This window comes from Alosa pseudoharengus, unplaced genomic scaffold (assembly GCF_046254945.1).
Source record: "Alosa pseudoharengus isolate Yale_2024_CS ecotype anadromous, Long Island Sound unplaced genomic scaffold, YU_APseudo_1.1 YU_APseudo_1.1_scf_1, whole genome shotgun sequence".
Taxonomy (NCBI): Eukaryota; Metazoa; Chordata; class Actinopteri; order Clupeiformes; family Clupeidae; genus Alosa; species Alosa pseudoharengus.
In genome coordinates this window covers 44,091,952-44,108,960 of record NW_027468564.1, presented here as the reverse complement: position 1 = coordinate 44,108,960, position 17,009 = coordinate 44,091,952, and the positions used below count along the sequence as shown (strand labels likewise).

At 44.0% G+C, this 17,009-nt stretch overlaps 1 protein-coding gene across 1 annotated transcript; it reads left to right on the top strand.

The window, feature by feature from the left end:
• Positions 1-311: 311 nt before the first annotated feature.
• On the top strand, positions 312-12,444 carry mtif2 (mitochondrial translational initiation factor 2). Its single transcript, XM_076266032.1, has 14 exons — positions 312-432; positions 832-991; positions 1,298-1,433; positions 2,409-2,580; positions 3,043-3,203; positions 3,839-4,015; positions 4,504-4,643; positions 5,031-5,155; positions 5,572-5,776; positions 9,369-9,624; positions 10,449-10,589; positions 10,869-11,033; positions 11,507-11,647; positions 11,954-12,444. Exons 2-14 carry the CDS (start codon positions 839-841, stop codon positions 12,121-12,123), a joined length of 2,142 nt encoding a protein of 713 aa, XP_076122147.1. The 5' UTR covers positions 312-432; positions 832-838; the 3' UTR covers positions 12,124-12,444.
• The last annotated feature ends 4,565 nt before the right edge of the window (positions 12,445-17,009 follow it).

Here is a 17,009-nt window from a genome sequence, read left to right as displayed (position 1 = left end):
GTAGTGGAGGAAAGTAACGTAGCTAATCTAAACAGATAGGCTAGTCAGTTAGCCTAGCCATCCCATGTCATCATAACGTTGATTACTGAGGAACTGACAAACAAAAGCTTACCGTAACAGTAACAGGAGAATGTTCCATGGCCCTTTCTTCGCTAGGGAACTGAGTAATTCAGTGCTAGAGGAACTACACCGTCAAGATATTAATGCTGCCAAACACACTTCTTCGCATGGGCAACATGCAAACGCGTAAACAAGCGAATGACGTCCCGTAATACCGAACAGCATTGTGGGAGATTGTGTCATGGCGGCGCCCTTATGATGACATCTGAAACCGGTGGCTCTGTACCACTATACGTTTATTAACATTTTCATAACCTCACGGATCTCCGAACATGGATTGACACATTCTTGCAAGCTTCGTAAACGTTTGAGGTTAGTTTATTTCTGTAGTTAGACCGAGGAAGGATTAAATCTCCTGTTACCAAGGCACACAATCTCAAGTGCTTTCACATTTCAGAATGTGCTTACAGCGACCAGTTTTGTATCAATTGCAAGTAACACATGTGTAATTTCGCTTAGTTTGTTAACATTATCACCTTGACCTTGTTGTTTTCATTTGGGGGTAAACCAAAAATACCACTCACAGTTAGTTGGCTGGCATCCCATTCATTCCTTCCTACCTGCAGTGCACACTAAGACAGTTTTGTGTAAAGGCATTGACGTGAATGTTTTGATCTAATCTATTCTATTAATACATAGAGTATTAACTCACATTGCCATATTGTGTTAGCCTATACAAAAACTGGAGCTAAAACCCGTCTGTGTGTCCAGTTCAGTGATGAGGAGGATGACTACGTTGTTGAGGAGGGCGACCTCCATACCGCGCCCGGACGTTGCCCTCTCTCCATGGCCCCAGCCAGCCTTCTCTCCGGCATGGACCCCTGTGCCCCCTTTCACCTGCTATCAGGCTCGCTATCTGGCAGCAAAGCAGGTAACAGCATGACCCGCTCGATATAAGTAGAAATAGAAAAGACTGTCAAAATCTCTGCTGACCCAGAAAGACTGGTTTGTTTTTGTCCTTTAAAATAGTAAAAGTGATAATGTTTGTTATTATTCTAAACTCTCCTTTGAGGGCACGGTAAGGTAACCTGATTTGTGTTGCATTGGTCATCACAGGTGTTGCATAACCATGTACCCGCTACTGTGTACAGGAGTTCCTTCATTGCAGAAATTAAGTGTGTGTGTGTGTGTTTTATGTGTTTGTGCATGTTTGTGTGTATTGTCACCATAATCCTAGGGTAAACCACCTGCTGGGAAAGGCAAGAAGTACAATCCCAAACCAAAGAAAACTGAGAAGCAGGAGAAACAGGAGGTGGAAATCAAGCAGCGCATGACTGTGTCTGAATTGGCCCAGGCCATGAATAAAGACATTGGTATGGCACATACATAGATGAACAAATCTGTTGAACAGCACATATATGACTGCAAAGTAATGTTCTTCCAATGATCGATCACTCTAGCCATTCATTATTAACCTCTGTTGGATGCACTCTAATGTAGGGCTGCAACCGCAATATGAACCGATGCAATTACCTAATCGCAAAAGCTACAAATAATCGTGCACAGTTAATTTGTCACATTTATGACTTTTATATTCATGTCATCCTCCCTCACTGTGCCACTTCTGCTTGATGGGTGTGCGTAGTGCACAGAAATACTTCAGCTTTGGGGAAGCCGTGGCCTACTGGTTAGTGCTTCGGACTTGTAACCGGAGGGTTGCCGGTTCGAGCCCCGACCAGTGGGCCGCGGCTGAAGTTCCCCTTGAGCAAGACACCTAACACCTCACTGCTCCCCGCTGTTGTTGCAGGCAGCTCACTGCGCAGGGATTAGTGTGTGCTTCACCTCACTGTGTGTTCACTGTGTGCTGAGTGTGTTTCACTAATTCACGGATTGGAATAAATACATTTGGCAGAGACCAAATTTCCCTCACGGGATCAAAAGAGTATATATATACTATACTATACTAGCTTCACATGAGCTTGAGCTTCACAGTCCATGGCGGGTGCTGTGCTTCTTGTGCACTGGCCGTGCTCACCAATCAGGGGTGGCACAAATTAAAGAGACATTTGGAATATTGAACTGAATCAGATAATTGGTGTATGTTGTTCTTTTTAACATCCAGTTCCTATATCAACCCTGGAGGATGGAATGCACTCAGTCGCAGTATATGTCAGAGAAATCGCAATTAGATATTTTCCCCAAATCGTGCAGCCCTACTTTAACTGAATCATCTGAGTCTTTATGTCATTGCTTTCTGTGCGGGCACTCTTGGCATATCTTGGCACATAGAGCTGTATGGACCAGCATGACAGCAGGTTAACATTACTCCTCATCTCCTTGGTGGTCAGATCATGTGTACGAGGCCCTCCTGAACACCGAGGTGGACATAGACGAGCTGGAGCCGGACGCGTACCTGGAGGAGAAGTGGATCAAGGAGGTGGTGAAGCGCTCGGGAATGAAGTACAAATACGCCCGACTGGCTGAGGTCAAAGTCAGGGAGAACAAAGATGTCCAGAGACAGTAAGAGAGAGAGACAGGTTTACTGTTTGCTGTCTATTGTGTGCTTGCTTGCTTTCTGGTATGCGTCCATTTTGGAATGTGCTCCCTCGGAGCATGGTGACACTGGCTTCATACTTTGGTGTAATAGATGCTCAGGGATTTCCCCAATAGAGTACCAAAGTGTGACGTTCTGTTTCCATGACTGCAGTGTCACTGGATCTAAACAAACTTTCCCAATTTATGTGCTGCTGTGCATTTGTTCTGCTGGACCCTCTGCTGGAATTGTGTTCTCTCCCATGGCCAACAGCCTACCTCCCAACTGCCCTTTTAAATACCTGTTGTAATAGCATATATTATTATTATTATTATTATTATTACAATATTGATAGATTTATTATATTAGCTACATTTTATATAGGTAGATGTATTGATTTATTTACTACTTTATTTAACCCCAAATTGAAATAATGTTTGCGTCTCCAGGCCGCCGGCTGACCCTGCGGCTCTGGTGAGTCGCCCCCCGGTGGTCACCATCATGGGCCATGTGGACCACGGCAAGACCACCCTGCTGGACAGCCTGCGCAAGACCCAGGTGGCGGCCATGGAGGCCGGGGGCATCACACAGCACATAGGAGCCTTTCTGGGTAAGGAGGAGTAAGGACAGTTAACGATAGTGGTGATAGTGTTTTAAAGGAACACAGTACGTGTAAATAGTAAATAGGAGACAGTGTAGTAAGTTGTTGTTGGATACTGTTGTTTGCAGTACACTGTACTGTTCTCTGTTAACATGTCAGAGCATTTTGAAGGCTGCTCTAGAATGCCTTCTGCTAAGAAGTTTTTGTTGTTCACAGAGACCAATTTACGCATTTGAAACAAAGATGTGCATTCTTGCATGTTCCCTTCTGATAAACATTAAACAGCATGTGATTCCAGGAGTAGTTCACAGATGACCTGATTTTGGTCATCAACATAGCCAATAACCTGATAAAGGTTTAGTGCCGATACATGTTGGTGTTTGTTTTTAATACTACAGACCTAATTAATAAAAGCTTTTAACTTTCTCAATCCACTGAGTTCCTGGTTTTGGCATTTTTGTCACCTTATTCACCTTTCAGAGAAGGTAGAGAAGCTCCGTCACTCTGGCTCCATATCAGTTTATTTTTTTTTTATTGAACGATAACATTTCAAAATTTTAAAAAATGTTACGTTTAACGGCAATGTCGTTATTTGTGTGATATACGTGCATCTCACTGGGCATATTGATTGGATCTCCCTCCAGTCCAGCTGCCTTCCGGAGAGAAGATCACGTTCCTGGACACTCCGGGCCACGCGGCGTTCACTGCCATGAGGGCGCGTGGAGCCCTGGTTACCGATATCATCATCCTGGTGGTTGCTGCGGACGACGGGGTCATGAACCAGACCATCGAGTCCATACAGCATGCCAAAAAATCCAAAGGTGCGTGACTGTTTTGGCAACTTTTTGGTGACTAGAGGATAGAATAGAGGGCATTTACAATGTATAAGCAGGCATGCAGCTTCAGCTAAGAGAAGACTAAATATTGATAAAAGCATTTGGAAATCTAGACCTACTGAACAATATTGCTAATGACTTAACTGAGCAACATTAGAAAATGAAACACATCACAAGATCAGTCCAGATCCAATCATTTTTCAATTCTAATCAGACGTAATTGTACAGACAAACCCTTTGGTCATCGAACATCGGACAAACCCCCTGGTGGACCTCGATCACTATTTTTCTGGTGGCCCTGGTGTGATTGTGATGATTATACCTGGCGTTTTAACCTCCAGTTCCTAAATAAACCCTGGAGGATGGAATGTACCGGTACTTTGGTGTGTGTGTTTGGTGTGTCTTGTTTTGTGTCGTCCACTGCGTTGGCTGTGTTTTCCTCACGTGTACGATGTCGCCTTTGGTGTCCCCAGTGCCCATCATCCTGGCGGTGAACAAGTGCGATAAGCCTCAGGCGGACCCCAAGCGGGTCAAGGAGCAGCTGCTGGCCCATGACATCGTCTGCGAGGAGTACGGAGGTGACGTCCAGGCCATCCACGTGTCCGCTCTCAAGGTACGAAGCCCTCAGCCCTACAGTACATAAACACACACACACACACACACACACACACACACACACACACACATACACACACACACACACACACATTAAAGATAGAAAGCTACATGAAGATGAAATATACGTAAGCTTACATCTCACAAAAGATGACCGCTAAAGGACCATGAGGAGTGTGGAATTGCAGACTTCACGAATGACAGACTGTGCCTTAAAGAAAGTCTGTAAAATGTAATTTCCAAACTGTCTTAAAGGTGCAGTCCACAATTCCACACTCCGCATAGTCCTCTAGCTGTCATCTTTAATGAGATATGAGCAGTAAGTATATTTCATGTGTGTGTGTGTGTGTGCGTGCGCACGTGTGTTTGTGTGTGTGTGTTTTAGGGTGATAACCTGATGGAGCTGGCAGAGGCGACTGTGACGCTGGCGGAGGTGCTGGAGCTGAAAGCTGACCCCTCAGGTCTGGTGGAGGGCACAGTCGTTGAGAGCCGCACCGACAAGGGCAAAGGGTACATCTGTCCATTTTATCATTATCATTGCATTTTTGTCATTGTTCATAACTTATCTTTTTTATTTTTGATCTGTAAACTCGTCTATATGGCCTATATTATATCTATAAATGGCCTATATTTCACTTGGGTTCTTGAATCTCTATGGTCTCTGTTTTATAAATATGTATAAATGGCCTATATTTCACTTGGGTTCTTGTATGTCTATGGTCTCTGTTTTATAAATATGTATAAATGGTCTCTGCTTGCTTTCTGTTTGTTGTTTTTTTGCTATATTTCAGTCTGTAAGTCAATTAACCTGCATGGTGTGAGGGGTGGATAATAGGTGATATATAATCACTGCATCAACAAACACAATGTGTACGATGTGCACTGCAAAACCTTACCCATGATGCCGTGTGCTCCCCTCTTCTCAGACCCGTCACCACAGCGATCATCCAGCGTGGCACCATACGGCGAGGCTCTACGCTGGTGGCGGGGAAGACCTGGGCCAAGGTGCGCTTCCTGTTCGACGAGAACGACCGGCTGTTGGGCGAAGCGGGGCCCAGCTCGGCGGTACAGATCGTGGGCTGGAAGGAGCTGCCCTCGGCTGGGGAGGAGATCCAGGAGGTGGAGTCGGAGGTGAGGCCTATGGGAGAGAAGTTGGGGGAACACCCCTCTTATTTAGGTGCCTCCTCATCCTCTCTTTCCTCCTGGGTTCCTACATTCTTTCTCTGCACTTCTGTTTTGGCAGTCTTCCCTACTTTTCTTCAAAACTCTGCTCTCTCTTTCACACTGTCTTCTTTCACACTCTTTTCAGCTCTCCTCTCCTCCTCTCCTCTCCTTCTTCATTCCTCATCACTCTTCCTCACCCTGGACACTTCAGACACGGTGGAGCAGAAGCACTCTCTCCCCTCTCACCTTTTCAGTTCTCCTCTCCTCCTTTCCTCCATCTCTTCCTCATCCTAGACCCCCACATTTTACCTGTTGGCACTTCCCTCCCTTCTTCTTTCTCCTCCGACGTAGTGAAGCAGAAGCACCACATTTTGCTCTCTTTCATTCCTCTTCTTCTTTTGTAGCTTCTCTTCATCTATCCATGTTTTTTCTTCTCTGCTCTCCATCTCTCTCTTTATCTCCCCTCTCTTTTTTCCAGTTTTCTACTGCCACATCTTTCAGACCAAAGGTCAATTTATAGTTCAGGTGACGAGTGTCGCTTGACAAAAACAAATTGTTCTCGACAGATGTTGCGGAACTGTAGGCTACAATGAAGTATTTGGGCCACACATGAAGAAAAAAAAAATTGCCCACGAAATTTCAAGAATAAAGTTAAAATATCATGTTGACTTTATTCTTGTCCTTTTATCTTAATTCTCGACTTTAAAACAGTGAGGATTTCCTTGTTTCTAAACCTGATTCTTTAGTTACAGCGGGGAAAATAAGTATTGAACACGTCAACATTTTTTTCAGTAAGTATACTTCCAGTGAGGCTATTCGCATGAAATTTTCACCAGACATTAGTATTAACTTAGGTAATCCACACATATATAAAAATCCAAACATTAATGTCTAAAAGTAGAGTTATGAGTAAAAAAGTGGAATGGCACAGGGAAAAAGTATTGAACACACTAAGAAAAAGCAGTACACAAAGGCAAGGAATGGCAAGGAACAAACTGGAATCTATAAGTATTTAGAGAAATTATCCCTGCTATCTGTGCAAATTGATATAAACTGGGTTAGTACATACTGGTGGGCTATAAAAAGTTTTTTTGTTACCAAGGTGTCACACAAGAAACATTTCATGATGGGCAAAAGCAAAGAGCCCTCCCAAGACCTTTGCAACCTTATTGTTGCAAAACATATCAATGGAACTGGTTACAGATGCACTTCAAAACTTCTGAATCATCCAGCAAGCAGTATTGGAGCCATTATCTGCAAGTGGAAGGAACATCAATGCATCATCAACTGGCCATGCACAGGATCTCCTTGCAAGATTTCTGACCAGGAAGTCAGAAGGATAGTCAGAAGTGTAGCCGAAGATCCAAGGACCACTCAGAGAAAGTTCCAGAAAGACTTGGAGGCAGCAGGTACAATTTTTACAGAGAAAATCATAGGTAATGCACTCCACCACCATGGCCTCTACGCACGCTCATCCCGCATGACTCTTTTGCTGAAGAAAAGCATGTCAAACCTCGTTGAAAGTTTGCTACACAACATTTGGACAATCCTATGCAATACTGAGAGAATGTATTCTGGTTAAAAATGTAACTTTTCGGATGTCATACTACACACCATATTTGGAGGAGAAATGGCACTGTGCATCACCCTAAAAATACCCTAACAAACAGTGAGGTTTGGAGGTGGTGGCATCATGGTGTGGGCTGTTTTTCATCTCATGGTACTAGCAGACTTCATACAGTTGAAGGAATGATGAATGGAGTCATTTTTTTCTGGGAGAATCTTTACATCCACAGGATGATGAGGATGAGACATGGCTAGACCTTCCAGCAGGACAATGATCCTAACCATTCAGCAAAGGAAACTCTCAATTGGTTTCAGAGAAAGGAAATCAAGGCCCTGACTTCAATTCAATTGAACAGTTTTGGAAGTTAACTAAAGATCAGGATTTACAAGAGGGACCCCTGAAATCTTCAATATTAAAGGACTATCTGTTTAAAAGAATGGGCCAAACTCACACCAGAATACTCTGACTGATTAGTTTCATCATACAGGAAATACCTTGAAGCTGTCATTACGAATAAAGGCTTTTCCACAAAGTATTTAAGAAATTTCAGCAGGCGTGTTCAATACTTTTTTCCTGTGTCATTCCACTTTATTGCACATAACTCTACCTATGGACTTTAATGTTTGGATTTTTTTAAATGGGTGGATTATCTGAGTTAATACTAATGTCTGGTAAAAATTTCATGCAAATAGCCTCATTGGAAGTATACTTACTGAAAAAAATGTTGACGTGTTCAATACTTATTTTCCCCGCTGTACAATTGCAAATCATCTAGGCTAATTCCAAATCATCTAGGCTACACAATGTCAAGAATAAAGACATAATGTGAGATTAAAGTCGACATGATATTTCAACCTTATTCTTGAAATTTCATGTTTAATGGTGACATGTCACAACGTTAAAGTCGACATGATATTTTTGCTAAATGAATACATGTAAATGTGGTGAAGATTATATATGCTGTAGTCTGTACATACTTTTTTAACAGTGTGGAAAGATTTCAGTGGACTAGTCCAGCCTATTTCCACACAAATAGGAAGTGGTTCTGTGGTTCTGTTTACTTTCATTTGAATTTGTGCATGCGGTCACATAGTCTCTGCACATGCACTGTAGTCACGTAGCTGTGAGTTAGAGGAATAGTGACTAGATATAGAGTCTCACACACACACACACACACACAAATAGGAAGGCTGTGGTTCTATGACTGATTTCATTTTGTGCATACTGTCACATAGTATGTGCATGTAGTCACGTAGCTCTGACAGCTAGTTTCATGTCCCTTCCTGTCAAGGCTTTTCAGCTTTGGGTGTATTTAAATTTTTCTACCCTCAGTAAATGTCATGTGGAGGTGAGTTTAACAGGTGTCCCCTTTACATTATTCAAAGCTGCTAGACTATCGTTGCTCAGGAGATACTCTATTGATGTTGTCTATGTGAAGAGATCAAACTCCTAATACACTTTCTTAATATTGTGTTCGTGTTAAAATAGTTTTTTATAGGCTATTTCGTAATATGCTATAATCAATATAAGTAATACATTTTAAGTCTCAATTTATCAGGTGCCCCAAGACTTCCTAGCATTTTGGGGGTGCCAGAATTATTTTCAGTCAGAGGGCCCACATTTTCTAACAGCACCCCTGCACACAATATAACTTGAACTCCAGTAGACATTGAAGTTGATATCCAATCAGAGTATGTGATGATGTCTGCACCATTTCAATTTTTTGATGTATGGCTAGCATGTCTATTTTACGTCATATTTTGTTGAGCGACACTTTTCGCCTGAACTACAAATTGCCCTTCAGTGTTTTCATCCTAGCCTCCTCTTCTCTTCAACCCTCTCTTCCTCTCTCCTCATCCTCTCAACACTCCTCTTCCTCTTTCCTCTTCCTCTCTCTTCCTCTCTCCTCATCCTCTCAATGCTCCTCTTCCTCTCTCTTCCTCTCTCCTCATCCTCTCAACGCTCCTCTTCCTCTCTCCTCTTCCTCTCCAGCAAAGGGCGAGGGAGGTTGTGGAGTGGCGAGAGTACGCCGAGGAGCAGGACAAGCTGAAGGACGAGCAGCAGGCCATCGAGGCCAAGCAGCGCGAGCACCAGGAGAGCTACCGGCGCGAGCGCGAGAGCCTGGCCCACCTGAGCTGGCGCCAGCGCAAGGCGGCCATGTACCGCGCCAACAAGCACCGCATGGCACAGAGACCCAGCGAGAGGAGCGGCGACAGCGAGCAGCTCACCGTGCCGCTCATCATTAAAGGTGTGTGTGTGTGTGTGTGTGTGTGTGTGTGTGTGTGTGTGTGTGTGTGTGTGTGTGTGTGTGGATAGAGGTTCAAAGAAATAAAAGGATAGTGAGTGAGGGTGTGTGTGTGTGTGTGTGTGTGTGGATAGAGGTTCAAAGAAATAAAAGGATAGTGTGTGTGTGTGTGTGTGTGTGTGTGTGTGGATAGAGGTTCAAAGAAATAAAAGGATAGTGTGTGTGAGTGTGTGTGTGTGTGTGTGTGTGTGTGTGTGGATAGAGGTTCAAAGAAATAAAAGGATAGTGTGTGTGTGTGTGTGTGTGTATGTGTGTGTGTGTGTGGATAGAGGTTCAAAGAAATAAAAGGATAGTGAGTGAGGGTGTGTGTGTGTGTGTGTGTGGATAGAGGTTCAAAGAAATAAAAGGATAGTGTGTGTGTGTGTGTGTGTGTGTGTGTGTGTGTGGATAGAGGTTCAAAGAAATAAAAGGATAGTGTGTGTGTGTGTGTGTGTGTGTGTGTGTGGATAAAGGTTCAAAGAAATAAAAGGATAGTGTGTGTGTGTGTGTGTGTGTGTGTGTGTGTGTGTGTGTGGATAGAGGTTCAAAGAAATAAAAGGATAGTGAGTGAGGGTGTGTGTGTGTGTGTGTGTGTGTGGATAGAGGACCTGAGACATAAAAGGAGAGGGAGTGAGGGAGGGAGGAGTTTGTGTGTGTGTGCGGGTGTGTGTGTGTGTGTGTGTGTGTGTATGCAGGCAGGTGTAGTCGGTGGCACACATGTATACTAATATAAAAAGCTACATAGCCTTCTTGCATCAGCCCCTTTAACCCACATCTTGTGTTGCTAGGCGACGTGGATGGGTCTGTGGAGGCCATCTTAAATATCCTGGAGAGTTATGATGCCCACTACCAGTGCCAGATGGACATTGTGCACTTTGGAGTTGGCGACATCACAGAGAATGACATCAACATGGCAGAAACATTCTCAGGTTAGCCACGCAATTAGATTAAATTGGACTCTCTGCTACCAAAAACAAAATATCAGTCTCTGTTTTTGCCTTTCTCTTGTCTCTGTCCATGTATCTATGTCCATTTTTGTAGGAATTAAAAGTTTTGTAGGAAATAAAGTTTCATTGTCAAAGCTAACAAACTCATGCACCAGTCAAACAAATTGTTAAATTTAGATTTTGGTTGTACTGCTACCATAAGAAAATCATCAGTATGTGTAAGTAACTATATGATTGTCTATGTGTGTGTATGTTTTTCAGGTATAATATACGGTTTTAACGTCGAGGCCAACAAGCCTATCCAACAAATGGCTGCTAAGAAGTCTGTCCCTGTGAAGCTGCATAAGATCATCTATAAGCTCATCGACGACCTGAAGGAAGAGCTGAGCAGCAAACTGCCCCCGACCATCCAGGAGAATGTCATTGGTAAATCGGCATTAGACAACACACCACTGTGGGGTGGGGGGGTTGATGTTGGGATTGATGTTGGGGTTAATATTAATGTTGGGGTTAATATTGATGTTGGTGTTGATGTTGGGGTTGGGGTTGATGTTGATGTTGATGTTGGGGTTGATGTTGTTGTTGGGGTAGTGGTGGTAGTGGAGTGTCTAAGGAGCTGGTTTAGCATGCGGTACCATAAAAACTTGTGGGTTCAATTCCCAGCTTCTACCGTTGTTCCCTTGAGCAAGGTGCTTAACCCCGAGCCGCTCTAGGGACAGTGGTAAGTGACATATGTAAGCTCCTTTGGATAAAAACGTCTGCTAAATGAATAAATGTAATGGGACATTCTGCCTGACATCATTCCACATCACATCGTGGGCCCGTTAGAACCCAGGTTGGAGTCCATCCTGAGGTCCAATCTCACGCCTGTTGATTGGTTTGTGTCGTCTCTGTCTCAGGCGAAGCATCAGTGTTGGCCACCTTCTCGGTGACGATAGGGAAGAAAAAGGTTCCTGTGGCTGGCTGCAGGGTCCAGAAAGGGCTCCTGGATAGAAAGATGAAGTTCCGGCTCACCCGCGGACGAGACATACTCTGGGAAGGTGAGGTCCTGTGAATAGAACAGGTCAACAGACTGACTGTTATATTATGGCATGCAAGCAAAACAAAAAAGTTCTGATCAAGTTTATCACCTCATCTCTGTACATCTAGTCTATTTACCATGTATGTATTTATGTATTTAGTATGAATGTATTTAGTCTATTTAGTATGTTTGTATTTATCTACAAAAATAATCAGATAAACATGGAAAGAGACTTCTCCTACATGGCACAGTGAATGACTTTTAGAAGGTTTTTGTTCTCTAAAAGCTGACACTTCTGAAATGGGAAATGGTATGTCCCTTGCAGGCTCCCTTACGGCCCTGAAGCACCACAAAGACGACGTGCAGTCGGTGAAGACGGGTATGGAGTGTGGGCTGTCTCTGGACGAGGACGTGGAGTTCAAGCCCGGGGACGAGATTGTCTGTTACGAGGAGACCGAGGTCCAGCAGAAAATATCCTGGGATCCAGGATTCTGAGAGACAATTTAGAAATACTGTTTAGTATTTCCTTCAAAAACAAAGGGTGAAAACATAGATAACTCACCTCTGAGTTACACATCAAAGACAACCCTGAAGCAGAAACAGGACTGAGATACACTACCGCATCAAATGCATCATTAGAAAGCAGAAACGCTTGAAAATGTACAACTATTTACCACCACGAAAAATGACCATGCTATATTCATACCAGGGAAGCAACCGTATATATCACTGTTTGTCATCAGTGCCTACTGGAACAGCATCAATCATCTGAATGTCAATACAGAGCTTTATTCTGTAAATAGATATTTGCTCCTGTGAAATAATTAAAATGCTTTATTATAAAGAAACCTCCTGTTACTTGGACACTGTGAAGGCTTGAGTAGCTTGGCAAAACAGGTTTATATAGTCATATATAATCATAGTCTCATTCCATACATTCTAGTTCATTAATTTCTTACATTTGATACAAAACAAGACATTTCAGGTATGCAATAGCATTGGACTACTACCCATGATCCAAACATCTATCTATCTATCTATCTATCTATCTATCAATCACTTCCTGATCTCATTTTTGGGTCCTCCCTGTGCAGGCTCCACACTGAGATTAACTTCAAGTACTTCGCCTCATCTCACATCTCCCTCCACTACTTTAGGTGTTAGCAGTCGGCATCCCATAATCATCATGACTTCACATCAGGATCGATCATGATGAAGTCTTGTCTTTAAATGATTTCTCAAGCTGTGTGGGATACAGAATAAACACCAGGTGGCGTGAGTGAGTAAACCTAACAACCCCCTTCAGCTCCGAAATGAAGAAAGTCCCTCTATTTGCTGAAACGCACATAAGATAGTCAACAAGCTCTCCAACAGACCGCACAACGTGTCCAGCAGGGGGCTCCACCTCTATCTCTGGGTTTGCACTTCCCTGACTCATGTCAGATGTGGCACGTATGTGCACATGGGGCTTCCTCTTACTACAGTCTCACTGGCTGGCTGTTGTTCGCTGTTACATAAGCTCTTATCCCTCCGTGAATTCTCTGTGAAAAGAGAGGTATTCAGGAACCCAAGACACACATGGACTTCTTACCATATCACCATCAGATACAGACACATGCAGCTTGCGAGAGTTTGCAAGGAAATTGCATAATGTTTATTATGGTTTGTTATGCAATGCCTAGTAACAAGAAATACGGAAGACACGGACGAGTGGCGATGGCAACGCAAACCGGAAGGTTTTGCATGTGTTATCAAGCAGTGTATGATTAAGAAAAGTATATTCTCTCCCTCTTTCTATCTCTCTCTCTCTCTCTCTCTCTGTAGACTACCTCCCTCCATCAGAGAAAATATTTACTTAGAGCAAGCAGAGGCATCTGCAGTGGGGCGGCCTGGTGATTATCAGGCAGGAGTTCAGGACAGAGATGTGTGTGGTTGTGCGTCTCACACGTCCACCTCGACTGCACTCCTGCTACTGCTCGTCCCTTGCACAGGCGCCATGATCAGCAGTCGCGTCGCCTGCAATCACAGCTGGGACCTGTCTGGACAGCTCCCCTGTCTCTCTCTCTCTCTCTCTCTCTCTCTCTCTCTCTCTTTCTCCCTCCCTCACACACACACACACTCTCACAGACACATTCTTACACACACACACACAGGACCACGACATGTGTCGCTGGATGGGGGCCAGTAAAATATCAGTGCCTCATATTATGTTAGACCTCTGGAGAGGTGGGGTTGCTCTGTTGGACATTGAAGCCGTGCCCAGATAGACAGCTGTTATCAGTGTAGATTATTGCCTCTGGTAATGCTTTATGCAAACCATTGACTGGTGCTGGCTGTGCGTGCCTCTGTGAGACCAGCTGCTGTAGTCCAACCAGTTGTGCACTACGCATTTTGCCATAAAGGCTCAACTTATAACTTTTTTTTTTGTGGAAAGTACAGGGGTTGCACAGATAAAAAGAAAGGATAAAAAGGATATTTTAAACATATTTCTGCCAACGTTTCGACATAAATCAATAATGCCAATGGCATTTTGGGTAAATTGTTGCAGCACAAATGACTGGGGCCTCAGTAACAAAAACTGCCAAATTGTAAAATGTTTCATGAGGAACTGTGTCTAAAGTCATACTGAAGTCATACCAAAAACTAGCTCCGGGAAGAGAAACTCACAACGCAAGGCAACTGTGACATTATTTTGTCCGACCTCTGTAGTTTCAGTTGTAGACAGAACAAGATGGTAAATTCCATGTGGTGGTGGCGAGGGAGCTTACATTGTCTCAGAGGCTCAAAGGACTCATTCCAGAGACATGTTTCATGTTTTGGGAGTTCTATGTAGCAATGGAGTGGTTCTCTAAGGAGTAAACTCCTCTGTGGCCTCTGACACCACTGTGAGCAATGCTAATGTTTGTTTCTGTGCTGCGCCAGTGCAGGTAGCTGTAGTCTGTAGGTTGCCATGAGAAAAGCCTTCTTTGGTACACCAAAGTATCTATCTATCTATCTATCTATCTATCTATCTATCTATCTATCTATCTACCAGTGCATGCCACTCAGGCTAACAGACACACAGACTAAGACACACACACAAAGACAAAGACACACAAAACAAACATATACACTAACAGACACACGCGTGTGTACGCACGCACACACACACACACACACACACACACACACACACACACACACACACACACACACACACACACACACTCGCGCACAGACACACAGACTCACACACACAAATGACATGGGCAGTGAGTGTGAATGTGCAAGCCTACTCTGAGCTTCAGAAAGGCACACAGTGTCCCTGTGCACAGGCCTCCCTCCTCCCCTAACAACCCACCCTGGAGGAGGGGGAGAGCAGACGAGAGAGAGAGAGAGAAAGAAAGGCTGGGGAGAGAGGGATAGGTATTCAGACCTCTGTATTTTTCCTCTGTGTTGCAGTCTTGTTTTGCCTGTATTTATTACTAGTTGGAGCATGTATTACACCTATTCGAGAAGTGCATTAGTTGCTTAAGCGAAAGTGCAGATGCTTGAAGCCAGACATGGAGTGAGATTTACGTTTGTAAAGCAGTGTTTTTTGTGAGTTCCGTAGCCAGGACTCGATGTGGACAGACCATGAAGGTCTGAGAAGACGAGTAGGGGAGATAGAAGACAGAGAGAGAGAAAGAGAGAGAGAAAGAGAGAGAGAGAGAGAAAGAGAGAGAGAGAGATACCATGTGCACAAAACAAGACTGACTCTTATGTGACATGCCTCATGCTTCACTTCATTGATCTTCATTAATCAGTAAAGAACAAGATTCGCCTTGACTAGCACTAAATTGTTTGGACGTGCTACGAGGGGGAAGCTCGCACCGTGTAAGAAATCAGAGAAGCTCAGAGGAGTCGTGTGGATGTGCGGATTCCAGCCGTGGGTGGGAGAGAGGGATATGTGCGTGCCGCGGGCCAAGGCTCGGTGGTGTGTCGGGATAAAAAGAGATTACGCTGTCAAAATGTGGAGAGAGCAAACTCTCCACATTCTGTACACTGCTGAACTTTGAAAGAATGTGGAGGGAGGGGAGAAATGGAGAGCAGGAGTGAGTGAGGTGAGAGAGAGAGAGGAAGAGAGAGGGAGAGAGAGAGAGAGAAAGGTGGGGATGAGATAAATAGATAAGAGACGGATACAGATGTGTAAAATTGTTCATGTATGCTGTTTTTCTAGTTAGTAACCAAAGGTTTTTAACAGCAGACTGTCTGAAAGGTTGGACTATGATATAAGTGTTTCAGCAACAATTCCAGCTAGCCTGAGTTGGCTCGAGGTGTGTGTTTACCTAAAAACGTCTCAAAACTAGTTTGGCCTTTAATAATTTGCTCATCTGGTCAAACTTTAAACACATTTTGGTCTATTTGCCATCATGCAGAATTAATGTTTGTTTGAATGTAATGTAGTTTGTGAAGCCTCTTTGTGGTAATCTTCACTAATGAATGCTACATAGAAAATACAGTGAGCTGAACAGAATTGCACTGATTTGAATAGACTACAAGCTGGCAACAGCGCTTGATTTAATTTGGCCTTGCCCCCCAAAACACACACAGATACACACACACACACACACACAAACTAGATCCTCTTGTCTCACACAGCTCTTTCAACATCTATTTTCAGGACACTGATTCGATATCTAAACTATGACAGTGTGTTGAGAGGTGGCGGAGTTGGTGCGGCGGGGCGGGGCGGGGGTGGGGGTGGGGGGGTTGGTGCAGGCTCGCTGAAAGGCAGCGGAATGGTGCCGGATCAGAGCTCAGGTCTGGGCCAGATCCATTTCTGCATCAGCTGAGCTGAGCTGTTGTGTGCATAGCAGAGCTCTGGCCAAAAAAAGCCTTCAAAACAAACACGCCCCAGACTAACCACCACCACCTCTCCACCTCCGCCCCCCCCCCCCCCCCCTTCAGTGTGCTAGATGTAATCCGTCCCTGTTGAAATTCCTCCATTTGGAACGTATTATCCTCAGACGGGATTAGCTCCTTATAAACGCTGGGAGTCAAGTGCTTCTGCTGGTGCTTGCTGCTCAGAGCTCACAGGCTTGGGAGCAATTAAAGGAACAAGTAGTTCAGCTGAGTCAAATTCAGAAGCAAAGTGTGTGTGTGTGAGAGAGAGAGAGAGAGAGATAGAGAGAGAGAGAGGTGGGTGGTAGATTCAGAGTTCTGTGTACTCCACTGAAGTAGAACACTCAACCCTGCTCTGGCCTTTGTCACCAATCACATTTTACTACTGAAAGAAACCCCTCTGACAACCGTTTACATGGCCTAGTGTTTTTAACCAAGACCCACATGACAAAAAAAAAAAAAACTTTTCAAAGTCAATTGGAGAGAACTGTTATAATGTGACAATTTGCCTTTGCTTT

What these genes read in the sequence shown, in the direction of transcription:
- mtif2 (XM_076266032.1), top strand. Translation starts at nt 839, where the DNA reads ATGAGGAGGATGACTACGTTGTTGAGGAGGGCGACCTCCATACCGCGC. An exon ending in GGCCATGAATAAAGACATTG is followed by an intron (nt 1,434 to 2,408) that starts GTATGGCACATA and finishes CTTGGTGGTCAG; the next exon opens with ATCATGTGTACGAGGCCCTC. An exon ending in CGTGCCGCTCATCATTAAAG is followed by an intron (nt 9,625 to 10,448) that starts GTGTGTGTGTGT and finishes TTGTGTTGCTAG; the next exon opens with GCGACGTGGATGGGTCTGTG.